We start from the raw sequence: 26,805 nt of genomic DNA on the forward strand, positions 1-26,805 counted from the left end.
AAATAATGTTTCCAAAATCGTATCAGTGGTTCATCAAGTCATAACAGGGTGAAAGGCACTTCTGGATTCGCTTTACAGCCCTATATCTGCTATAACCACACTATGCAAGTTTGCCAAACCGGGTCGCGTTTCTGTAGTTCGAATGAGACATAGGAAAACTACAAATTTGACTTGCTTTACGTCAAGCGTGACAATAGTCATTATTTAGTTTTTCTTCGTTTCTGATGTCGCAATACATCATACTTTCATGAAATCATGCAACATACATACTCTACCTTGTCAGTGGACATCGTTCATTTCAAAGCCGGTGCTGGATAAAAAGTGAGCGACAGTCGGCTGCGGGCGGCGAAATTATTTACGACAGCGGTAATGGACAATTCCGCTTCCAACCTGTAGGGCGACCGAAGAGGAAAACTTCCTTAGTGTTGCTTTAAATGCACAGCTTGACTCTCCTGTTTCGAATAAAACTGTTTGTCTGGAGCTTCAGAGTCAATATTCATGGTTTGGCTGCTATAGCCAATCCTTTGGTCACTCGTGCCAATTCCATGTGTTGGTTTCATTGGTGCCAACAATACAAATCATAGGCTGTGGACAGTGTGAAACATGTATTGTTCTCTGATGAGTCCACCTTCACTGTCTTTCCCAAATATATGGGAGTTACAGTTTGGAGAAGCCCCAAAGTGGCTTAACACCAGGAGTGAAGCACAGCGGTGGATCAGTGATGGTTTTGGCTGCAATATCATGGCATTCCCTACCGTACTTGATGGGTGCATCACTGCCAAGTACTACCAAACATTCAAACCATTCTGGATGATCATGTACTGGTTCAACTATTTTACCCTGTATCAGCATGATAATGGAGCAATACACACCGCAAGACTTGCGACAGAATGTTTTGATGAACATGAAAGTGAAGTTGAACATCTCCCATGGCCTGCGCAGTCACCAGATCTGAATATTATTGAGCCATTTTGGGGTGTTTTGGAGGAGCATGTCAGAAAACGTTTTACTCCACTAGCATCACATAGTGATCTGGACACTGTTCTGGAAGAGGAATGGCACTGTGAAGGACTTGTCTGTCATTCCCAAGACGGAATGATGCTGTACTGGCCGCATAAGAAGGTCCTACTACACCGTACTAATACTTTATTGTAGTCTAAAACCAGATGTTTCAGTTTTATTGTCCAACCCCTGTAGATTGGTTAAATAAAATAAAATAGGTTTCCCATAAGTATATTTGTTTCTCATAATAACTTCAGGTTGAGCTTTACTTATGCAATAGACAATTTGTTTAAAAAGTGAGAATATGGAATGAGATTATTTAGCCTACTTGTGTGTCTAAATAATTGTACATATTGTGTTACAATTTTAAAGAATAATTAATTTTATATTAAATAATATTTACCAAACATATATAATAGTCTGTTCACAACAAAAAAATGGGAATTGTGATTTAAAAAAAAAAGTAATGTCACACAACGCTAATGTAAAGTGACTACAGTTCCCAAGAACCATCGCGGTCGAAATGAAAGTGGGCGGGGCATATCTGACACTGCGCGCGGTCTTTGAAAGAAAATGGCGGAGTTTCAGAAAGAAGGATTTGAGCCGTGAGTGTTTTATTATTTACAACACGGGGAACAGATGTACTAAATGTTTCCCACTCACATGTGATAGTAATTTCTGCATGAAGAATTCACTTGAGTAAAGCGTAGCATTTAGAACAGCGTTTAACGCGATTGATGTTGTTGTCAGCTAAACTGGCCATAAATGATGCTGATTAGTTAGTGGACAAATACTGATAACTATTATTTAAATACTTTACAATGTATTGAATGCAACAAACAAGGTTGTGTAGTTTGTTCGGTGTGCTGTAATCTATATGATCATTTAATCTCTCTCACAGATGTGATGCCAGCAACTTCGACACCAGGGTAAATCTGTTTTCTGTTGTTTTAGTGTAACGTTAAAATGTTTGCGATTAGTAACTAAAAAAATAAAAATAATCAGCAAATCTGCATATTAGAATGATTTCTGAAGGATCATGTGACACTGAAGTAATAATGACATCACAGGAATAAATTACATTTTAAATTGTAATAATATTTCAAAATATTACTGTTTCTACTGTATTTTTGATCACGCATAAATGCAGCCTTGAAGACTTCTTTCAAAACACCTTACAGACCCCAAAAGTTGTCATCATGCATTAATACAGAATCCAAAGTCTATAGTCAAAATGTCACAATAAATATGTGAATGCATAGCCAACCTATGTCTTATGTATATAATAGTGTGTTGTGCTTCATCTCAACTAGGTCTCAGAAGTGTCTCATGGAGTCAAACGTCCTCATGACGGTAACCACATCTCAGGTCCTCCTCAGAAGTCTCCTTGCACATCACCTGCTCCTTCAGTGATGCAGCGTTCAGAAGAGGAAAGGCCAGAGGACTCGAAGATTGAGGACGGCATGAGGGAAACCGCTCCTGAACTGAGCCCTCGCTCGAGGAGGAAATCCTTGAGGAGATCCTCCAGAGGCAGACGCTCTCTGCCGGCCTTCCTCGGCTCCTCGCAGCGTGAGTGCTGAGCCCAAGAGCCTTTCACTGGACGCCATTTAGGGTTGTGTTGACTTTCTCTTCTCGTTGTGTCTTTTAGCCCTGTGCGAAACCATCAGTCTGTCTTTACCTGATAATGAGAGGCTGGAGATGCTAATTAAAGCTGCTATGCAGGTCTGTAAAATTAATATTTGTTAAGGAAAATAAATGAAACGTTGCCATTGTGACAGTGAATATACTTTACTGGCTTTTTCCATAAACCTTTTGATTTCCCTGATTGTACATAGAGGACAGTGAAGAGGGTCAAAAACAGTCTGTACACTGTTCCTGGTGTTGATACAGAGACACTTCAGACTCAAGGTAAGTCGGGGCCTGTCATTCATATATATATCAGTGTTCAATTTCCTAAATTTCTCTAAAATATTTTTGCTTTTAAACAAAAAGAGTTGGAAATTATACACACTGCCATTCAAAATTTTGGGTTTGGAAATATGTTTTTCAAATAATTTTTCTCTTATGCTCACCAAGACTGCATTTATTTGATCAAAAATAGAGTAAAAGTTTTACAAAAATGATCATCATTTAAAATAACAGTTAATAATAATAGTAATAATAATAATAGTTTTCTATGTTAATATTCATTTATTTAAAATGTCATTTATTCCTGTGATCAAAGCTGAATTTTCAGCATCATTACTCCAGTCTTCAGAAATCATTCTGAAATGATGATATGATGCTCAAGAAACATTTCTGATTATTATCAATGTTGAAAACAGTTGTGCTGCTTCATATTTCTCTGGAAACCGTGATGCATTTATGCGTTTTTCTTTGATTAATAGTTCAGAAGAACAGCAGAAACCTTTTGTAACGTTGTACAACATGTCTTTTCTGTGACTTTTGATCAATTTAAAGTATCCTTGCTAAATAAAAGTAATAATTTCTTTTTTTTTTTTTAAATCTTAATGACCCCAAACATTTGAATAGTAGAGTAATTGGAAAAAGTGTAATTTCCAACATATTCTTACTGATATTTCCAAAAAGGAATTTTTGCAATTGTAACACAACCTCATCTATTAGAATTATTAATTACATTTTATGTCAAAAATCTATTCATGATGTTTATATGAACGTCGTTCACTTCCAGTTGAGTCTTTGCATGAAGAGTGGGACGGTCTGGCTAAAGACATTAGAAGAGAAACTCAGAATTCACTCCCAACTACTGAGAGGTAAAAGTCAGTTTTTCAGTTAAAAGGAATTATTAATCGGTAGTCCTTCGATCCTGAAGCACACTCTAGTTTATTAAATGTCTCTCTCTCTCTCTGTATATGCAGTGACCCCGTTGTTAACATGACCACTGCGCGCATTCAGGAGGACATTAACAGGTAATTCTCCATCTGCTCTCATCAGTCCAAACGCTACAGTGGGAATCGAATTTATTTCATGACTATAGCTGTTAATGGTCATCATGTGCTTATGAAGGTTACAGGCTGAAAGTATGTCATGGGAGTCGCTATTGAACAAACACCGGACCAAAGCTGACGAACTGGACAGGTGAGCACAACTACACACATGCACAGCACATGTATGGATACAGAAATGTCATTTAGCTGTGTATCTCTGTCCTGTTGCAGATGTGTGGAGCGGGGGGAGGAGAAGGGTGTGCCACTGGACCCATCATGCTTTGCCAAGTCTTCACAGAGTCAACTCGTTCTGAACAAACCCGACTACAAGGCAGTACTCATGGGACAGCAAAAACTACTCCGAAACATGGAGCTAGTGGTGAGGCCAGGACGTTTAAGACTCACTCGAATGCAAAAGTATTCAGAACCAGTTACAGTTCAACAGGAACTGAAATCAGTTGGGCCAGTAGTTCTGCCACCACTTTCACTGGCATTATCACATTTTGAGTTTGCTAAAAGTATTTTTATTTTTCATTAAATGTTAAGCTTTCTTTACAGTTCATTTGTTGGAACTCTGTACTAAAGGTGCCCAAACTTTGAATACAAAGGGGCTAAAATAAAGTTGAGAGCTGTGGGACGCAAGTAGCTGTTGCATTATATCCAACCTAATTAGATATTATATTTTTTATATCACGCTTTTATATTATATTACCTTTATATTTTCTAAATATGACCCTGTGCCACAAAACCAGTCACAAGGGTCAATTTTTTTTAAATTGAGATTTATACATCGTCTGAAAGCTGAATAAATAAGCTTTCCATTGATTGTATTGTTTGTTAGGACAATATATGGCTATTATGAGATACAACTATTTGAAAATCTGGAATCTGAGGGTGCAAAAAAAAAAAATCAAAACATTGAGAAAATCGCCTTTAAAGTTGTTCAATTATGTTCGCGATTTTGCTGCATCCACTCACATACATTTTTATATATATATATATATATATATATATATATATTTACGGTAGGAAATTTACAAAATATCTTCATGGAACATGATCTTTACTTAATATCCTAATGATTTTTGGCATAAAAGAAAAATCGATAATTTTGACCCATACAATGTATTGTTGGCTATCGCCACAAATATACCCGTGCGACTTGTGTCTGGTTTTGTGGTCCAGGGTCACATATTTGAATACTCAAATAAGACAATTTAAAAATGGGATAAACGAAGATATGCTTAAATAGGATTATTTTTATCATTATTTTTTGGGCAAAATCATGTCGCAACTTTGGCCACCTCTGCTATTTACGATATAGTTCTAATATATACTATATTTAACAAATATCCTAAACAAAAATAATATAACTTTTTTTTGTGGCATATTTTAATGTTGTCGACAATGTAGACACAACATGGTTCTCAGCTAATTTTGCCCGTTAAAGCAATGCTTCTATCGCTTGTTTTTTGCTGTGTTTTGATCCGGAGATTCTGTACTTTTTCAGAAGATGTCATAGCGCCCTCTACCGTATAACAGTGAAAGTGCGGAAAGCCGGAAAATTCCGTCAAACTCCAAAACGAAAAACGATATGGCTTATAAGAGTCATTTTAGACTACACTAATAATGCTGTATTCTTGTAGAGTTCTCAGAAATGAAACAATTTGTAATCTACAGTTTAAAAAATGAGTACAATAAGAGCATTGGTTAGGCTACTTTTTTTTTGAGAGAGAGAGAGCTGCTGTCATGTGCAGTTGTGTTTGTTCACAGATGGACTCTCACTGTTGTATAATGAGGGAGCTGCTGTCTTTCCATGAGGAATCTCAGCTGCTGCTAAAGGAGACCAGCACCAGATTAGGTGAGAATATGGCTTTCAGTCTGTGGAATAGCTCAATAATTGACAGACAGACACTATCCTTCAAAAGTTTCTGGGCAGTAAGACTTTTTTTAAAGAATTTAATAATCTGTTTTCAACATAATAATCAGAAATGTTTCTTGAGCATCAAATCATATCAGAATGATTTCTGAAGGATCATGTGACACTGAAGACTGGAATAATGATGCTGAAAATTCAGCTTTACATCACAGGAATGAATTACATTTTAAAGTATATATAAATAGAAAACAGTTATTTTAAATTGTAATATTATTTCACAATATTACTACGTTTATTGTATTATTGATCAAATAAATGCAGCCTTTGTGAGCATGAGACTTCTTTCAAAAACATTTAAACATTGTACCTACCCCAAACTTTTGAACTGTGGTGTACTTTTTGTTGATCACAACATAAAAATCAACACAGATCTGAGTGTTCGCTGTGATCGCTTTACTAGTTGTACAATCATCGTCGTTTAGGAATAAGATCGCTTGGGTATTTGAATCGAAATCTTTTACGTATTAATCGTGCAGCTCTGCTACTTACAAAGTAAAATCGCATGACATGCAATTCAATGCAAACTGCCTTGATAGTGCCATGTGATTTTACTGTAATTCAGAAGTGTGTGAAATGAGTTATTTAACACTGGGCTCTCCCCCCTCCACACAGCTTCCAGGGCAGGATTTCAGAATCTCCCTTCATCCCCAGTCAGACAGCTGATAAAAGGATCCGTATCTAGTGTTTCCTCCTAGTTTACAGTGCCGTGATGACTCCCATAGGATGCTGTGCTTCCACAGAATCTGATGTGACCATTGTGGTAATGCATTAATAACTTTTTAATGTAACATTCTACTTTTTTCCTATAACTAACCTATAACATTTCTCTGTTACCCAGTAATTTGGACAAAAATATAGATGGATTTTGAATATTGGATTGTCTTTAATGTCTGTGGCTGTTTAGTTTAATGTCCTCCAGTGTGTGCGTGTGTGAGAAAGGTTCAGAATGTGTAGATGAAGATGGACACTAGATGGCAGACTAGTTATTCAAAGCTCTACTTTTACCCGTGTGCTTTCAAGACTGTTGTGTTGTTTTGTACAATTGTAAAGATATCTGAATACAATTAAATGCCTTGTCATTTACTTCAAACTTTGTCTGCTTTCTTTCACAGTTCTGTCATGTAAATGTTTTGACTCAGTTTGAGCCCCAAACGCTTTTAAATGGTCTTTAAAATATCACGCATGTCTAATGGACTATGGATGATATTCATTCATCCATCCCTGGATTTTTTTCTCCTTCTGCCTGAATGGCAAAATTGAATGAACTGTTTGAGCTGGTGTCTTGTTTCCAAGACAAACATTGCAAGCAAGTATTTAGATGCTTTAAGTCATCGTTTATTAGCCTAAAGAAAAGACACTGGCCTCTGGGCTTTAGTCATGAGCTCTTTGAGGGCCTTTTAGCCTTCTATTATGTTTGTTCTTGTGACCCCTTCCCCCACACTTCCATCCCTTGTTCTCTATTCAACATAGCACAGGGCTGCTGAGCAAGAAGCAGGCTTAGATGATTTCTCCACTTCACATCCTCTCTGTTTATATCACATTTCCATGCCCACAAGACTAAACACGACCTGCCCTGAACTTCCGTGCCGTAATAACAGTATTTGAGCTTGAACAAAGCCACCTTCACTCTCAATACTACGTCCACTGTGATCAAAGAAATCAAAGACAGACGTTTCAACAATCCCGAAAGAAAAGCTTTAACTGTTTCGACCTCAGCTGCTGGAAAACGAGGTCATTTTTCTCTGGCGCACATGTAGGCTGATTTGACTTGGCTTGTATTTAGTTTTCTCTGTTAATGTAGGGATGGAGGTGGTTTAGCAGGAGAGTGGGGTTAAGCGTCAGAAGCACTGGGGGTGGCACAGCAAGAGGGATCGATTCTTATTTAGATGAAAATGAGGCTCAGCGCTTGTGGGCCGAGGGTGCATCTGCCTCAAACAGCTTTAAGAAGAATACCTATTCACAGTCAAGAGGGGGAAACACTATTCTCATGGTGGCAAATACTTTTAAATTAAACGTCAATTGACAGAGATTAATCTATGCACGTGGTGTGGTTGTTGTCTACGTTCGTATGGAGTAGAAATCAAATGGTCCTTTTGTTGCTGGGGATGTTAAATCATGCTTTGTTTTCAGTATCTGTCAGGAACTGGTTTGTATTGTTGTGATAAATGTGATGAGCAGAACAGGTTCTTTATTAATCAATTAAAATACATTTCTGTATTATGCAAAATAAACATTTGGTCACTTTACGGCATATACTAATATATATATATATATATATATATATATATATATATATATAATATATAAATAAAATATACACTCACCTAAAGGATTATTAGGAACACCATACTAATACTGTGTTTGACCCCCTTTCGCCTTCAGAACTGCCTTAATTCTACGTGGCATTGATTCAACAAGGTGCTGAAAGCATTCTTTAGAAATGTTGGCCCATATTGATAGGATAGCATCTTGCAGTTGATGGAGATTTGTGGGATGCACATCCAGGGCACGAAGCTCCCGTTCCACCACATCCCAAAGATGCTCTATTGGGTTGAGATCTGGTGACTGTGGGGGCCATTTTAGTACAGTGAACTCATTGTCATGTTCAAGAAACCAATTTGAAATGATTCGAGCTTTGTGACATGGTGCATTATCCTGCTGGAAGTAGCCATCAGAGGATGGGTACATGGTGGTCATAAAGGGATGGACATGGTCAGAAACAATGCTCAGGTAGGCCGTGGCATTTAAACGATGCCCAATTGGCACTAAGGGGCCTAAAGTGTGCCAAGAAAACATCCCCCACACCATTACACCACCACCACCAGCCTGCACAGTGGTAACAAGGCATGATGGATCCATGTTCTCATTCTGTTTACGCTAAATTCTGACTCTACCATCTGAATGTCTCAACAGAAATCGAGACTCATCAGACCAGGCAACATTTTTCCAGTCTTCAACTGTCCAATTTTGGTGAGCTCGTGCAAATTGTAGCCTCTTTTTCCTATTTGTAGTGGAGATGAGAGGTACCCGGTGGGGTCTTCTGCTGTTGTAGCCCATCCGCCTCAAGGTTGTGCGTGTTGTGGCTTCACAAATGCTTTGCTGCATACCTCGGTTGTAACGAGTGGTTATTTCAGTCAAAGTTGCTCTTCTATCAGCTTTAATCAGTCGGCCCATTCTCCTCTGACCTCTAGCATCAACAAGGCATTTTCGCCCACAGGACTGCCGCATACTGGATGTTTTTCCCTTTTCACACCATTCTTTGTAAACCCTAGAAATGGTTGTGCGTGAAAATCCCAGTAACTGAGCAGATTGTGAAATACTCAGACCGGCCCGTCTGGCACCAACAACCATGCCACGCTCAAAATTGCTTAAATCACCTTTCTTTCCCATTCTGACATTCAGTTTGGAGTTCAGGAGATTGTCTTGACCAGGACCACACCCCTAAATGCATTGAAGCAACTGCCATGTGATTGGTTGATTAGATAATTGCATTAATGAGAAATTGAACAGGTGTTCCTAATAATCCTTTAGGTGAGTGTATATATATATATATATATATATATATATATATATATATATATATATATATATATATATACATGCATGCATTTATATGTGTATGTATTTGTATATATACACATAAAAACACATAAAGATACTCTCTCACACACACACACACACACATATATATATTATATGTGTGTGAGTATCTTTGTGTTTGTGACCAAATGTTTATTTTTTATATATATATATATATATACACACAGAGAGAGAGAGAGATACACGTATGTAATGTAATAAACACATCTCTGTATATATAGTGTATACATAAATATATGCACACCTATCTGTATATATAGTGTATATATGTGTGTGTGTGTACGTATCTATCTATATATATATATATATAATGTATGCATTTGTGTGTGTATATACACACACGTATATGTATGTATGCATGTTTTGTTTATACAGTATGTGTGTGTAAATATGTTATTATATAATGTATGTATTTGTGTGTGTATGCAGCTTATGTATATACATACATTCATTATACACACACGTGTATCTATGTATGTGCATATACTATATATATATAATACAAGTGTATGTATATTTTATATATATATATATATATATATATATATATATATATATATATATATGTACACATATGTATGTATATTGTATTATACTGTGTACACAGTATATCAATACAATAAAATATAATAAAAACATGCATATACATAAATATATGCACACATCTGTGTATATATGTGTGTATATATAATGTATGTATTTGTGTGTGTGTGTGTGTATGTATATATATATATATATATGTATGTGTATATATATATTGTATTATATATGTGTACACAGTATACAAAATACAGTATAATATAATATATAATACAATAAAAACAGTAATACATTACTGAAATATTTTAATATTACAAAAATTATATATATATATATAAAAAATTTTTTTTGTAATATTAAAATATTAATATTAGTAGTGTACCACTACTATATATGTAAAATGTACCACTATATGTGTGTGTGTAATATATATATATATATATATACACACACATACATGCATACATACATACATACATACATACATATCGTGGTACATTTTACCACTGGGCCACATTGTCCATCATTTAGGAAATGAAAGGAGAAAGATTGAAAAAAATATAGATTTACAATTACTCAAAATCTCTCTGTACGAAAGCAACGTTGTGATAACGAGTTCAGGTTACAGTTTGTTCTCTAATATTCTCATTCTCACTTCAGATTGATTAGTGTTAGATTGTAGCCGAGAGATCCGCTACGCGTCAGCATAAACCAGGACCACTTTTGTCCCATTCCTCTCTTTGCACACACATCATCAAACTCCCATTGAAATGCTCCAGGCTGAGTCTCTCCCCTCCATGTATCCCAGCAGCCATTCGTCTGAGAAGCCTGTCTTTTCTCTCTGAGTGATGAACTGCGCCAAAACGTCCACGTTTGCAAAAAAAATTGGGACCACTTATTTTTAATCTGCTCTGTCCGTGCACTAGCTAAAACACATTGATTTAAATAAGAAATGTTATATTTAGGCATTTATATGGACAGACATGGAAATATTATTAGATAACTAATAGGTTCATTTAACTTTACTTTGTAATCAAGAAAATAATCTTCAGCTTTTAACTTTTTGAAAGCATTTTTATTTTATTGAACTTTTTCAATAACAATCCTCCAAATTTCCAAAAACAATCCTCTTAACATATGAATTTAAAATTTAAAAACCATAATTGGAAAAAACCTACATTTTGTGAAACTTTGGCTAATTAATCTACACATTAACTGAATTTAGATTCAATTTAAAAGTCAGAAATCTTAACTCACTCTATATACAACCCAATCATTTTCTTAACGTAATTTTAAATGTGTTTTCCTTTAAAAAAAATAAATAATATATATATATACATGCCTTAAAATAGCTTGAATGTAACTCTACACCCTTGCCTCATATAGTATACGCGGTTCTATGAATATGTAAATTAGACCCGCCTCCACTCACTCACATCAGCTCAGAGATCCACGCATTGACGATCAACATTGATGTGATTGGTTACAGGGTTTGTGACATCAGAAACACCAGCGATTTCAAACCGCATTTTTGAGACTGTCTTTGGTTCACTGCAGTTTTAAGGAGAAAATACTCAATGGTGTAAGACTTATTGACAAATTAAAAACACCACATAGACATATAAACAACATTTAAAGCTTGATTTTCATCACAGGGGGACTTTAAACCTTATAAATTCCTTGAAGCATTTCTTGTACACTGATGTGGTTCAAAATGTTTTGCAATACACCCCAGACTTTAATGCTGTCACAACATATTTTCAAGGGATAGTTCACCCAAAAAATAAACATTGTCATCATCATCATCATTACTCACCCATTCTATATGTCGTTCCAAACCTGTATGACTTGCTTTCTTCTGTGAAACATAAAAGAATATTTTTTGAAGAATGTTAGTAACCAAACCTTTTTGGCTGCAGGACAAAAGCAATGTGTAATTCCACATGCAGTGAAACCAAACCCTGAGAAAAATCAATATGGAAAATTCCTTCATATTAACAGGACATTTGGACCCTATTTCTACAGGCTTTTCTTTGAGAGCACCAGTAGCTCCCAACTTACCCAAAGACATGTTTTAAAGCATTCTGTGTCGGGGAAAGTAAAAGTACCGTATTGCGTTACTCCCTAAAACGATAACTAAGTGCATTACTTAGTTACTTTTTATGCAAAGTAATGTGTTTTACGGTACTGTCACGCTACCTTTTCTCACCTGGGCTGGGCTTTCCTGTTTTTTAATTGCAAAAAAAGTTATATTTTTGGCAAATTTAAAGGCCCTTTGAGACCAAAAGTGACATGAATAAGCATCAGGCTGGACCTTTCAGCTGTGCTGCCATTCTGGATCACAGTAGAAAGTTCAACACACATACTTCAGCAATAAAAATAAAAAATTTAATTAAACAAATGTGATGTTTACCTAAAGTCATTTTTGCTTATTAGTATGGTTGAACTGGATCATCGAAGGTCAGCAGCAAAGACATTGGTCAATAAAGTGAGATTAATACATAAAGTATATTTGTGTTATTTAATATATTTAACCATTGCAGGTTTGCATAATCTTCTGAGTTTGCATTTCACTGTTCATTTAGAGGAATTCTGAATCTGTTTTTGTGCGAGTGAGTGAGTAAATTCATGCTCACATTTAGTCATTTAGTATCATGTTTACACAGAACGCCTCCGCATCTCCTGATTTCACTCAACATGGGGACAGAAGAGGTGTCAGTCAAGAAATAAGAAAACTTATTTGAAAAAGTAACTAAAAAAGTAACTTAAATTTTGTTGTAAATTTAAAAGTAATGCATTGCTTTACTTGAAAGAGTAATCCAAGTATGTAACTTGTGTTACTTGTAATGCGTTTCCCCCAATACTGGCAGCACTATCAAACATTCTGAATGTTGGTTTTTCAACCATTCAGGCAGGCCTATGTTTGATTTGCATCTTCCAGCTATTTCATTTGAGTAATGGAATATTTTGTGTTTTGAACAGAGGCAGCTCACACATTTTGGTCACAATTAAGGGTTAATTATGGTTTGTAACATACAGTGAAATGCTGATTATGGAATGTGTACAATTCATCACTGGAGGGTTCTATAACACTAGGGTTCTTGACTCATTTGAACTGAATGCATAATACTTTCATGATTAATGAGTTATTTTAATTTGTTCTAGTGATAAAGTGTGTTTACGAGCTGTTTAATTAATACAATTAAAAATGAATAAAAACTAAATCCATAAAACTAAACCCCTATAAGTGTTTCCATATATTGCAGGTTCTATATATATATATATATATATATATATATATATATATATATATATATATATATATATATATATATATATATATATATATATATGTGTTTATAGAACCTTTCTTGGTTTAAACCACCCTTATATAAAACTCACCATGGTTGCAATACAGTAACGCTGTAATTATTAGCAGGAATGTTGTAGATTAATTCTAAATGTAACCTATTACGGGAAGAAGGGAGTAAATCCATTTAGGCTAATTAATTCAACTATGAAATTGTAATTATCAAAATTCCACAGCTTGTGTAACAGAAATCACAGCTACACAGATCAAGGCACAGAAATTAGGCGCCAGCCATTGTTTCACCTCTGGTTACTATGCACTTCCAAGTACAAAAGCCATAGTTCAGCTATGGTAACTATACAAAAGCCACTTACATGATGAAATTACAGCATGCGGTCTGTTTGAAAGAGACGCGCAAATTGTTTACTTGCTTGGGCGCGTGCGTGCGCGTCACTGGCGCCCCTAGAGGCTCCACACAGTAGCGGCTCTTTTGTGCGCGATGATGACGTACGCGCTCGTGTGTAGTAGCGTGAACGCGCGCAGTGGTGCGCTCGCTCAGAGGGGGAGAAAAGAGCCGCCGAGGAGGGCAGAAACACAAGAGAGGGGCAATTTTTTTTTTCTACGACAGCACCGCGGCTTGGGGAACAAACCAACTGTGTCGAGTTGGCTGGCATGGAGCTGAGCGTTGCTGTTCTGAGCCGTTTCAAGCCGTCCACCTAAAAAGCCGGGGCATTTCGGGGGCAGTTTGCTGTTGGTCCCGGGGGTTCGTGGAGCCCGTGTGAATCTGTTGCTAGCAGCGCTCGAATGCTAGTTAGCTCCGCTGCTAAGCAGCTAGCCAACACTGCGAATCAATTGTGTCGGAGATCTCGGATTTACGTTTAAAAGCGGTCGCGTTCGTCCGCTGCTCTCGGGATTCGTTTTGACCGTTGAGTTTCGTCTTCTTCCTAAGTGAGGAGACGTTAATAAGCGAACGCTTGAGTTTCTATTTCGATTTATTTTCAAGCAGGGACTTTTTTTTTTCCTCCTCTCTCTATTAGCTTGTTAGCCGCTCTGGTTGGTTTAGTCCAGCTTGTTAGTAGTGTCTGAGATTTCTACTGTAATAGCTGTCAGCGACAACAGCCTCTTGACGAAAAGCCAGATTGTTGACATGAATGGTTTTATCGCGGACTGCGAGTTGTTTAGAGAGGCGATACTTTGAGATGCCGCGCGTGGGATACTTCATGTTTCCAGGGACGCTTTTATTTTCTTGTTAGACTGCTTTATGGGAGTGCTAGTGTGCAGCGTTTTGCTTTAGACAATACTGGTTTTTGCAGGAATTGCACGCGGTCCGATATTTTTTTTCCCCCCATGCAAACTAGTTACTCACCTTTTCCCATCAATCGCGCATCGTTTTGATGTGGTTAAATCCCACATTCCAGTCGCGCGCTCGTTGTTTTTTTTACCTAACGTTAGTGATTCCTTGAGCTCCACGTTTGTATTCACGCTGCTGGTGGTACATGGTCACCAAGACAGATCGCTGATACAGGTTTTCATTGGTTTGCGGTTGGGGAAACGGCGAGATTCGGCTTTAAAGTATTATGGATGAACAGACCCGAATGCTGGCTAGCATGGGCGGACTCGGCGGACTCTCTCAAGCCGACGTGGGTGACCCCGATTCGGTTCGGAAGCAGCAGTCCCTCGGTCAACCGCAGCAAGACATAGGGGATATTCTCCAGCAGATCATGGCCATCACCGACGAGAGCCTCGACGAAGCCCAGGCGAGGTAAGACCTGTGAGAGGAGGAGGACAAGTGTGAGATAGATAGATAGATAGATAGATAGATAGATAGATAGATAGATAGATAGATAGATAGATAGATAGATAGATAGATAGATAGATAGATAGATAGTGTGCAAAAGCAGCTGGACACAATCTACACCTCATTGCTTTAAATACAGTCAATATAAATAGCGGCAATTTGTCTCCTGAAAATCGTATGTGATACAATGGCTTGCACCTTTTTCTTAATTTAAATACTATTTTATTGGACTGTCCATTTCTTAATGCAAGTAGAGCACATTTGTATTAAGTAAGCTCACTTAAGGATTTGTTTAGTAAGAGTTTTACCAGATGAGGTTTTAGAATTTTTTTAATCTCATGTTAATGTTAAAAATCTTGTGTAAAATCAATTGGTGTTTTTTTCCCCCCTGTTTACTTGGTTTTCATTTTTTATTGTGTACTGTATGTATGTTTTTGTAATTCAGCTTTTGCCATGAATATGGCCACAGATGCTGACATGGCATTCAAGAAAACTGTTCTGATACTTTTCTTAATTTACATTTGCGCGTATTCTCACTAGAACTTAGTGTCTTAATAGAAAAAAGGTGTGTTGATTTATTTACCACATTGTTGGATTTTACCTTTTCAAGTTGTTAGAAGTTCAAAATGAATTGGCATTCGGAAAAAAATCTTAAGTCACGAATGAATGTAAATGCATTAAATGATCGAGTTTATGAGCAATCCGAACTTTCTCATTGAAAGTTATTATAACGAAAAAGTTTTAATACTAGGAGTCCCTGTGTTTGTATTTCCACTGCTTTCCACTCAAGCAATGCACTAAATATGCTCCAAATAGATAATAGGACTGTAATTACTAAAACCTAAGGATGCAAGTATTTTTCCCCTCCTCTGGTTTTGCTAAATGGGGCCAAAAAGGTTTTAGAGGTCAACCAATATGTTTGTTATCAGGAGCCCATGGGCTCTGTGAAGCCATTTGGTCTTCAGCGTGCGTCTGCCAGATTGAGGCCCCACTAGATAAATGAATTGGATTAATGTGCTACCTCGTCATTAGCATAGATAATCAGCGCGCGCTTAATTAAGTCATCGCCGTCAAACAGTGTCAGACTTAACCTCGAGACGAAAACACCGGACAGGATTGACGACTTTCCCGCCGTTACCTGCAGATCCTCCTCGGGTACAGTTCAGTGTATTTCTATTGACCGCACTGAAATTGATCTCTTATGGATCGCTAGATTGCGCGCTGTGACCTGCGATCTGTTGAAAGGTCAACCCGAGCCACAGATCCCGCACAAAAGCTGCCTTTTAATGAGGGATCGTATGTGCGCGTATGCCTTGTGATGTGTCATTAGCTTGTGATTTTCCACCAAGCCATTTGACCACCTGGTTCTCTTAATTAATTCACTTCTCTTTTACCCTCCTCCTCCTCCCTGGTGTTCATCCTTTTCATTGTGTGTTGGGCGCAATCAATTCTCCTATAATGCGTGCGCGTGTGCAGCTGTCCACAAATTGAGTTTCTATTAATGAGATGGAGGGTCGCTACTCGAGCAACTTATAAACCCAGCGAAATTGCCTTTATATCTATACCGCATTTCTCGGGTGATATTGTGTAGTGACTTTGTTTCCCTTGTACAAAAGACTGATGAGTTGAATGATGTTGTTGTGATGGCGTGTGCATGCCTGTTTTAAGAGGGTTTTTAGGTATTTGGTTGAAGATAAGCAATCAGCAGTCTTAAGGAATAGGGAATTGTTCACCTAAAAATTACTTTTTCATTTTGCTGAGTGTCCTGGCTGCTTTTTTCAAAGTAATGAAAGTGAACGGGGTGACCATCAAGCTCAAAAAAATGATAAAGTATAATAAAAGTTGTCTGTGACCTGTGCTCTATCTTGAAGTCTCATGAAGTCATATTGCTTTGTGTGAAGACCAGACCGAGAATTCAAACTCTCCAAAATTGTCATGGATGCCTAAGAACTAGGCTATGCTTCTTGTAATAATAACATCCAAATAAAATGGTTTTATTAAAGGCAAAAATATAATTGTCTAAGTGTTTACTTGGGGTGGGAATCACAGGGTACCTCACGATACGATACATGGCTTACGATACCGGTATTCTGCGGTAATCGATATATTGCTTGACAATCCTATAATGATACGACATCTGTCTAACTATAAAAACATAATGCCTGTGAAAAGGTTAAGTGCAGGTTTTCTGTATTTCAGTCCGTAAATTAAATTTAACATTAAGTAAATTAAACATTTTATGCTTATACTTTTGAAAAGCTTAAACGTTTCTTTGTGTGTAAACTTACACCTTTACCTGCTTATCGACTTATCGTTTTATCTAAACCTGGTACATTTAAAAATGTACAAACGCTCCCGTGTGCATCTGTGTAAGTGCTCGGTAAAGAGCGTCAAAGATGTCTATTTACAACATGTTTGTCCCATCAATGGTATAAAAGCTGAAGTGCGTTAAATGTGGCTGGGGCCATTGCTGTCCGCCATCCCGTTAAAAACCTTTTTTCTTAGACTAGTTAACTTATGTTTACGTTTACTTCATTCATGTGTTGAGCGCCATGAATCTATTTAGAGCGCCTTATTTTATTAATTATCGCCTAAAATATCGATATTTGGTGCCAGCTTATCGATTCTCGCATTGCGTTCGCACAGAGAAGGACAGCGATATATCGCCCTATCAGTATTTTGTCCCATGCCTAGTTTTTACCATATACAAAACAAGGGTACATTATGCAGACTTACGGTTTGAAATTGACAATGTAGGCCTAAAAGTTAGGCTCAAAAGAAGGAAAACCCTCCATTTGTAAAACATGAAACATTTCATTCAACCAGTTTTTGAAGTAAGGGGAGTCTGAAAATGTCCAATTTAAGAGTATTGTTTTTTTTGCTGTTGCAAGGATCGTACCCAACAATAAAGATAACAAAATAGTTTTTTAAAAGCTAGAAGGTAGAAATGCCTCCTTAATCTATGCAGATGCTATCCTATTTCTAAAAGGTAAATTGCAAAAATGTTCTCAAATCTGGAACCTCTGCATCTTCAAACTGGCATGAAGTAGATTTGTCACAGCATGTGTCATGTTAATGATGCCAAACTCTGTTAATTCTTGTCTTTCATAGCTGGTCATGAAATGGCACGTTTAAATATGCAGAATCAAATTTGAGAGCTGGGGAAAAGGGAAAGTTTTTGAATCGTGTGGAAAAAAGGCAGTGTAAATAAACATTGTTCAAACTAAGCATCTTATTGACATGAGGGTGAGTAAATGACAAACTTTTTTTGGTGAACTATTCCTTTAAGCATAATGCAAGATATGGTTAGTGATGGACATAAATGCATTTTCTCTTTAGTCACTTCTTCTCTGTCGCTGATATTCTACAGTTATTCTTGAGTATAAGCCCTTGCCACCTTCAGTTATGAAGCGAAAAAGCCCTTCGGTGCTTCCGCACAGGCCTGAAATAGTTCGGATACCTGAGAGAAATATGCATTATTATTTTGTCAAGTGCGGGATGGTTTTAGGGCAGATAAGCCAGCTTCATTTGCGGAGTGGAGAGCTTTACTCCGCTGCAGTGAGATTGTACCTAGTGCGGTCAGCTATCTTGCACATTATAAGACATATTGCTTTCTTTTTTTTTTAATCTCTTTTATAAACCGATTTCCTTTATTTGATACTAATGAAATATGCATGGTTGTGGTATCTCATTAAATAGATTTGTGGCTCATCACAATGCCTCTTAAATTAATTAGTTTAATGTGTCCCAAACCTGCATTATTTGCTGAGTGGAGGCACGTGCTTTGCTCAGAAAGCAAAGATACGTGGTTCTGTCTGGATTGCTTATTCATTGCATGTTCAAAAATAAATGTAATGCACAAGACTTGCTTTGCATTGGTAGATAAGGTCAATTGAATTGATTGACTAGATTACATCAATCAGAAAAGAGCAAGTTAAGCATTTATATCGCTATAAAAGCACTTTCATGCATACGTCCTAATTAATTAAGTAGGTTTGTGTTATTTATACATGTGAGATTTCTGCGATTTCTTTTACTTTGCACTCACTAGTTACTGTTTTGTTACCCAGGTTTTTCTTTCGACATCTTGAACATCTTTTGGCAAAAATCAGACTTGTTCTGATTCCATTATCATGTGCCACAGTACTTGATTTCTGTTTTCTATTCTTCTCTTGATCTGCATTATTTACTGTGGGGGGTCTCTGGTCCCAGTTTAAGGGGTGTATGGGGTGGGATGTCATCGGGACGGTGGGGGCAGATGCCAGCGCTGTCTGTGCCTGCCGCCCTCAGCCTCTCACCCTGTTGCCCTGTGTCCAGATGCTGGCCAGAGGAGGCACCGGCGCAGTGGACCCCACAGAGGGAGGGGGAGCTGGGGGGGAGCACAGCAGGGTGTGCCCTGCCGCTCAACTTCCAGCACAGGTCAGTACAGGAGCGCATGAGCACCCCCTCCTCTTCTCTCCCCCATCATCCCCTCCATGTTGATGACAAAGAGAAAAATGCACTCTCATACAGTTAAAGAAGCACTTCAATCTCTGTGGGGCTAAACTTTTTTTTTTTTTTTTAATTATGCAATTCCTTCTTTAAAGAACCCAATTCAGACCCCTTTGAATAGACCAAAATGTGAATCAAGTTCTTTTTTGCATTCACATTGTCCCTGCCCCCAAAAATGGGCTTTTAGTTGGGGCTGTTTTAGTTGTGATTAGTCTACTGTTCAATAACCACTTGAATGTTTTATTGATTTTTTTATTTTATTTTTCATAAAATTTTATAATAGGCTAATCAATTTGATTATATCAAAACAATTATATTTTATTTATTATAATTTATTATATCCATATTAAATTTAATAACATAATATTCAATTACAAAGCAAGGCAGCTCAGATTATGCCTACATTTTCACAGGAAACTAAACTAAAACCTTTCTTTTTCTGTTTATTTGACAATAGATTTAAAAGATGCCCCTCGTTATCTCTAGAAATGAGAATAAGTGACTTATCTCCTTGTTTGTTTCATTGCATTGCATGTCATCATTCTCTTTGTATAGTAACCTTTAATGGCCAAAATATTTCTGATTATGTGCATGAGAAGGTAAAGTGAACCTGAAGCGCTTTTCGCTCACACTGCGCTTTATAAGCGATGGACACTTAAAGCAAACTCAAAACACCTCTTGAGATGGTTTTCGTTTTAAGATTAGTTTGTATGAAAGCCACATATATTCACCCACTCTCAGGCCAAGTGAACCAAACGCCAAGTTAACCACCACAGACTTCACACATTCATACAATTGATTAAAACAAATCTCCATCCCCATGTCACATCCCAGGAAACATTTTGGTTGCATCAGTTAAGTCTTTTCATGATCACCCATCCATTGACACGAGTTTAGGTTTCTGTTTGTACTATTAGTTGTCATTCCTTGATGTTTCTGTATTTGTCTTGCTCATATTTGCAAAAAGAAATAACCTACAATAAGACGCAGCGATCTATTTTTGCCATCTCATGTCTTTTAAATGTTTGTTCCTCTTGCATTAAATTCTACATTCCTGAAATTTTTGGGTGTGTGAACACATCAAAGCCAACAAAGAACATTTTAGGCAGCGAATGAAGTCTTGGAAGCTGAGCAAACTTCAGATTTACTTCAAGTTGGATGATACACAAGACAATTGGAAAGTAGGCAATGTGATAAGACAAGCTAACTAATCAACAGTAACCGATTCAGCATTGCCCAAGCTAGTGCCGTTGCCCATTTCCAACAAAATTACCCAACGAGTTGCACTGTGTGTCATCAGCTTAAGGCCTCATCCACAAAAAAACAATCTTTTTTTGGGATTTCCCACGTTATCCGTTTGCCTCGGAGCAAAAGGGAAACGTTCTAACTTTGTTTAGTTGCGGCCAACTGCAATATTAGGTAGCAAGTGTTGTGGTGTTCAGTTTAGGACTTTCTCATAAGAGATTATTCAGGTTAGTGCTTTGTAGCATCATATTTTTACGAAATGCAGTGCATTTTTTGATATGCAATGCTGGGAGTATTTTGAAGTGGCTGCATGTCACATGATTTGTGGGTTTATCAGTTTGCTTGCTCATGTTAATCCCAGCTGTTAGTTGGATGGTTTTAACGAGAACACGTTGATTATTGGCATTTGTTAGGGGTTAACGATGCTCCTGGAAAGCATGCTTCATCTGCTCTCTAATACAGTAGCGCTGAAATCTGGCTGCGTGTAGATAAGCTTCCCAGGCATCAGAGCTTACCGAGCCTGGAAATAAAGTTTGCTGATGGGAGACTGCCCTGAAATGATCGATGATTGGATTTAGCACATATGATTCTGGCTTTGAGAAGAATGTTTCCTCTGCGAGACAGAGGGTCCTCACTTGTTTTGATATTCTCCAGACCTGCTCGATAAATTAAGCACGTTCGGGGTGTAAAAAGGGCTGGATAATACCATTAAAGGGTGGAATGCTTTTCCCTGAAGACAAATGAGGACCATGTGTCAGTTACTCATTTAGCTGGAGTGAGCCGAGACTGCTGCTGTATCTTCTCAATCTACAGACACCGAGCTTTTTAAACGACTTGAGTTTTAGTGTGTCCATTACATCTTGATTGATTCTTGAGTAGATGTTTGCACCTGTGATTGTGATCATATTCTGCTGCGAATGTTAAAGGTTGTTGGTATGTCTTCAATAACCATAAATCCTCTGGTGTGTTTGGCAGCGAAACGACATGTGCTTTAAATTGAGACTTTGAAGAATCAATCATTAATGATTCTCTAAAAAGGAGCCTTACATGGTTGGTGTTTTAAAAACAATGCTCAACCAATAGCTAGAGAGCAGAGTCGATGAAATATGTAAAAAGGATGGTGAATGAGATGAACTCTTATATTGCATGATATATGCTCAAAATTCACAAAAATGTGAAGCCATTATTGGGCTAATTCAAAAACATACATTAATAAGGTGCGAAATGCACTCGGTAAATGGATTTGTGCATGTTTTCTATTGATCGTGGCAGCAGTAGTTCATCAAATGAAGTAGAAAAGCATTATAACTGGCCATGTATCAAGACAAGTGTTGTAGACACGTCTGTTGAGATGCTGTGAAGTGTGCCAGATTGTGGTAGAAGATGGGGAACTGCATTTTGCAAATTGTATTTGGAACATTTTTGTGGAAGCATTTGTGCCATGACCTTATTTGAATAATTTATTTAGCCAATCGGGCACTAAAATAACACACGTACACACACGCAAAGTATGTAAATAAATGGCTCTATCATTGGCCTTGAATTTCCCTCTACGGATTTATTTCTTATTGACGAGGCTATTGGTAGATTTCAAAACGGACAGAAGGGCAATTTGTTAATTGGGCACAGCGTTCGACAGATGCCAATAAACTTAAAATGGCCAAATACTGATCGATACGTCTGTCTTTCACTGTTTGAAATGAAATCTAATCAGTCTCTCTCTAACGCTTTCCTTCTCTCTTCCAGAAAACACGCACTGAACTGCCACAGGATGAAGCCGGCTCTCTTCAGTGTTTTATGCGAGATCAAAGAAAAAACTGGTAAGTCGTTCACTTGCTCTGCCAATGCAGAACTTCTGTGCAGGTTTGTGGCTTCAAGCCGCGCTCCCACATTTCGAGGAGATCTTTTTCATTACACTATTGATTCTGCATTGACCATATGCAGAGACAGGTGTTTAATAATCATCAGTCTGAATTTATTGAGTCCCCGTGCTCTTTTTTTTTTTTTTTTGCATCAGTAGGGTTCCTCTGGGCTTTCCAGGTGTCTTATTGTATCGCCCACTGCAATCATTAAGTGTCATAGCAATGGATTCAATGTTTACAATGTGTGAAATCTCACCTGAATGCATTTCAAAGCTTTGAACTAGCAACAAGTGTATTTGCTTCACTCTCATTGTTGCTTTGTTACATTTCTCATTGTGAACCCCATCCACACAATCCATCCCAGTCCAAACAGGTAACGGGTCTCGCATCTCAACTCGAAGATCCACAGTGGTCAGTTTTCTGGCAGATCTGCAGCTTTCTCTGCTCAAACGAGAGGCTGACAAATGATTAAATATTTATGGAGGTGTTGGCGTTGTCTTTGTGCCATGGTTTCTCTCGTTTCTTTCCTGTCATATCCTGCAGCTTGAATCCATCTCAGGTTCTGTAACAAGCATGCTCATGTGGAATTACAGTGCAAAAATGATGTGCAACGGTCTGTTTGTGGCAATCTGTCAATAACCCAGTCTTACTTTCCTATAATTGGATGCAAGTAAAGGGTAGGCTAGAGGAATGGGTATTGGGGGTTGTCCCTGTTGCCAAGGCAACCTGCTGTCTTATTTACCTAATGTCATTCACTTTGATTTTCACATTTAGCCTGCCAGTGGAGAAAGGGCCGGGGAGAAATGCAGCACTAAATGGAAGGTGTTGTCGGCAGTGCAGACAGGCGAAGTTAATGGTCAGAATTTTTCCATATATCACTTCGGTTATCGCCAAACTTAATCTAGAATTCGTGTTTTACCCTGAAGACTTTGGCGTAAATGAGCTGATTTACTAGATGACAGGAACAAGGCCATTACTGTCTGATCTGAGCCGTGATTTTGCGTTTAAGGCTTGTTTATGGCAGTTTCATTGCGACAAAATTATTCTTTTTGCACCAAAACTTTGCAATAAATAATGGAAACCTCAATTAAATTAAATGTATTTTATATGATATATTTAACATATATTTTATAAAAGTAATATCTTGTCTGAAATCTATTAGGGGTGGGGGGAAAATAAGTTCACATATGAATTGTGATTCTATCTGCCGCCGATTCACAAATTAAAAAAATCGGTTTTCTGTGTTACACTTCTTTAAACTCGCAGTGCTGCTTAAAGTTAATGATGCTTAGAGTGTGAAAAAGGACTTCGGACACAGCCAAAGATGCACGTGATCCTGAGTTCAGTTCTCTTTCACAGCTTATTGCGCTTGTCTGTTGTGTCCTACGTGAACACAAACAGTTGGGAGCAAATCAGATGTGTAACATTTATAGTAGATCTATGCATTTGTTCTTAAAGGGACAGCAGCCTAATAAACTATAAAAATATTAAAAGCTGTTTTAATAAGAAAAAAGAAAATCACTCACTGTTTTTAATGAATCACTTTTGTATCTTCATTATGAATACATTTATATTTAACAGTAAAGACTCAATTTATATTCCATCTAGTGAAGACTACTATTTTATTTTTTACTTTTGGTTAAATTTCTGTAGTGAACAAGACATGTTAAATAAACCTAGGCTACTGTACCTGAAAAACTTTATTTAATTTGTGTATTTTTTTTCTATTTTATTTTTTTTAAATTAAATAAATTTAAATTTAATTTAATTAAATGATTTTTTTTTTCTTCGAGACCTATCTTCTGCAGTCAAATAGGAAAAGAAATAAAACTGTAAACTAAATCAAATCTATGCATAAATCGGATAAATTAATTGAAATGTGAGGTACCAATAAAAAATTCTAAATCTATTTACAAAAAGTTATATCTATGATTTTTATTTATTTAAAAATGAAGCCAAATGGTTTTCATAATGAAAAACTGTTCTACATTGATCCCATGAAGTTCAAAAATACTCTTGAAGCATTTCTTGTGCTTCTGTTGACTGGCGAATCTTTAAATAAATATAATTTAATGGAGACCAAAAACAATTAGAAAAATTCAAACCATTAGGAAGATTAAGGAATATTGTATCCAAAATCGATAACAAAACATAACGTTCTTGTATTACAATAGGAATAATGCTTAGTCTTATTCGCTGTATGCGTTTTGATAAAAAAAATTGTCTTGTGCAACAGTAAAATGGGGGGAGGAGAGAAGAAACCATAAACGTTAGGTAGAATGTGATTCCTTACAGTTCTTATCTATGTTATTGAGTGATCGGTGAGATCGAAACATTTACTAAAGTCAGTTTAGCATTTGAAAACAAGCACAGGGTTGTCGCAGTCCAATATTTCACACTCTGTGCGATGGAGTTCGAAGAGATGTATTGTTTTGCTTTAAAATCTGCTTGGACTTTGTCTAAACAGGCCTCTGAGTGTACTTGTGTGGTGGATGGTGTCCATCATGGTGATCAGCACGTTCCCCACCTCCTTCCCTGCTCCGTGTGTATATATATATATATATATTATACCTGCACTGTTTTTCTCCAAGACTCCCCGCTGCTTTTATCTCCTGCCTCTGGAATGTGAATTAAAGAAGGCAGCCTCCTCTACTGCACATGATTGTAGTGCTGATCAGTAGTCTTTACATCTGTTTTCCACAGTCTCGGTGTGTCTGCCTCTGTCTCACTCTCTCTCTGTCCTACACCGAACAGCAGGGATAAAAGCGAGCTGGAGCTCAGGCCTTTCCCTGCCGCTGCGGTCTTGTCCTCTCCTCCTCCTCCTCCCTCCCGATGCCTTGCTTCCATTCTTGAAAGAGAAGTCTTGCTCTGAACTCGGGGCTTTGATATGGTAATGGAGGTGGAGGGGAGGGTTAGGGAAGAGTGGGGGAGGGGCATTGAATTCCTCGGAGTGCTGCTGCAGTTGGGAAGATTGTTTTTTATTGTTAAGGAAATGTTCTGCTCAAATGCAAGTCACACTAACCCCCCCAACCCGAATATTCCCATCTGTTTAACATAAACTTCCTGTGCGTGAAATGTAAGATTTGTTAATTAATCTCCTTAGAAACAAATTAAGAGAGAGAGATGAGGTTTCTGAGCCAATTGTCTCTTCGTTCTTGTCCCTCCCCCATCGGCTTAAAAAAAGAAAAATGGTTGCAGCAAGTTGATTCTCACCCTTTCCGTCACCCTGACTTTTGTTCTGGATCCAGCTCGTCGCAGAGGTCACAAGCTTTTGTACGTTCTGTTTTTACAGGTTTTTGAATTGTAAATGAAGCGTGGCCAATAAAATTATAGGTAGTTGACGAGAAACATGTACATGAACAGTTTTTTTTCTTCACCATGAAGGTTTTAGCTTAAAATGTATATAGCAATGGATAATAAACCACAGTGAAAATCTGAGATTCAAACAATTGTTTCAGCTGCAAATTAAAGTAAAAAAAAAAAATCAAACAAAATCATTTGTGATTATTGATCATGTGTTCTTGCTTCTGTTGAAGCACAAGATGCTCTTTTGATCATTCTCAAGTTACTGCAGATAACACCAGGTTTTACCCAAACTTCCACAGAATTCATAGCCTTTCTGAAATGTTAATTCAGGTTAATTTGCCAAATTAACTTTTCGATTGTAGATAATATAACCGAATTCAATATTAGAACAATTTTAACTAGTGGTCTCAGATCCTAATGTACGTACAAAGGGAAAAGTGTATTTTTTTGTTGTTTTTTTGCAGTTCACTTACATAGTGCTTTTGTGTAAACAATATATCTTAAAGGAACAAATATCTCATGTCCTCTCTCAATATAATGTAAAAAATTGCATGATCAATTATTAACAGAAAAAAAGAACTTCAGAACAGTTTTAGATTAAATGTATCATGTCAGACTGCAGGTTACCCAACCACCCAAAAGCACTTTCTTTTGTGTCCTTCTCTTACTGTTGAGGTACATATTGAACCGAATTGTTCCATTCTGTTCAGACAGAGAGCTTAGTTCAACTCTTGAATTCTGAATTCATGTTGCAGAAGGTTTAT

At 37.3% G+C, this 26,805-nt stretch overlaps 2 protein-coding genes across 5 annotated transcripts in view; both read left to right on the forward strand.

Annotated features, from left to right (window-relative positions):
• Window positions 1-1,530: 1,530 nt before the first annotated feature.
• dsn1 (DSN1 component of MIS12 kinetochore complex) lies at window positions 1,531-6,976 on the forward strand. Its single transcript, XM_079884963.1, has 11 exons — window positions 1,531-1,607; window positions 1,904-1,931; window positions 2,316-2,571; window positions 2,651-2,724; window positions 2,838-2,910; window positions 3,695-3,776; window positions 3,882-3,932; window positions 4,030-4,101; window positions 4,182-4,329; window positions 5,724-5,811; window positions 6,502-6,976. The coding sequence occupies exons 1-11, from the start codon at window positions 1,576-1,578 to the stop codon at window positions 6,582-6,584; spliced, it is 987 nt and encodes a 328-aa protein (XP_079741089.1). The 5' UTR covers window positions 1,531-1,575; the 3' UTR covers window positions 6,585-6,976.
• A 6,867-nt stretch (window positions 6,977-13,843) lies between these two features.
• pbx4 (pre-B-cell leukemia transcription factor 4) overlaps window positions 13,844-26,805 on the forward strand; it is a 37,312-nt gene continuing 24,350 nt past the window's right edge. Inside the window, exons 1-3 of one of the 4 annotated variants that reach the window (XM_079878295.1) lie at window positions 13,853-15,101; window positions 19,455-19,556; window positions 22,620-22,693. In XM_079878295.1, the coding sequence (XP_079734421.1) occupies window positions 14,917-15,101; window positions 19,455-19,556; window positions 22,620-22,693 (361 nt within the window). In that variant the 5' untranslated portion in view covers window positions 13,853-14,916. Of the gene's footprint in view, window positions 15,102-19,454; window positions 19,557-22,619; window positions 22,694-26,805 lie in introns of all 4 variants that reach the window. The other 3 variants (XM_079878293.1, XM_079878294.1, XM_079878296.1) reach the window with 3 other exon arrangements.

This window comes from Squalius cephalus, assembly GCF_949319135.1.
Source record: "Squalius cephalus genome assembly, chromosome: 1".
Classification (NCBI taxonomy): domain Eukaryota; kingdom Metazoa; phylum Chordata; class Actinopteri; order Cypriniformes; family Leuciscidae; genus Squalius; species Squalius cephalus.

What these genes read in the sequence shown, in the direction of transcription:
- dsn1 (XM_079884963.1), top strand. Translation starts at nt 1,576, where the DNA reads ATGGCGGAGTTTCAGAAAGAAGGATTTGAGCC. An exon ending in AGAGACACTTCAGACTCAAG is followed by an intron (nt 2,911 to 3,694) that starts GTAAGTCGGGGC and finishes GTTCACTTCCAG; the next exon opens with TTGAGTCTTTGCATGAAGAG. An exon ending in GGAGACCAGCACCAGATTAG is followed by an intron (nt 5,812 to 6,501) that starts GTGAGAATATGG and finishes CCCTCCACACAG; the next exon opens with CTTCCAGGGCAGGATTTCAG.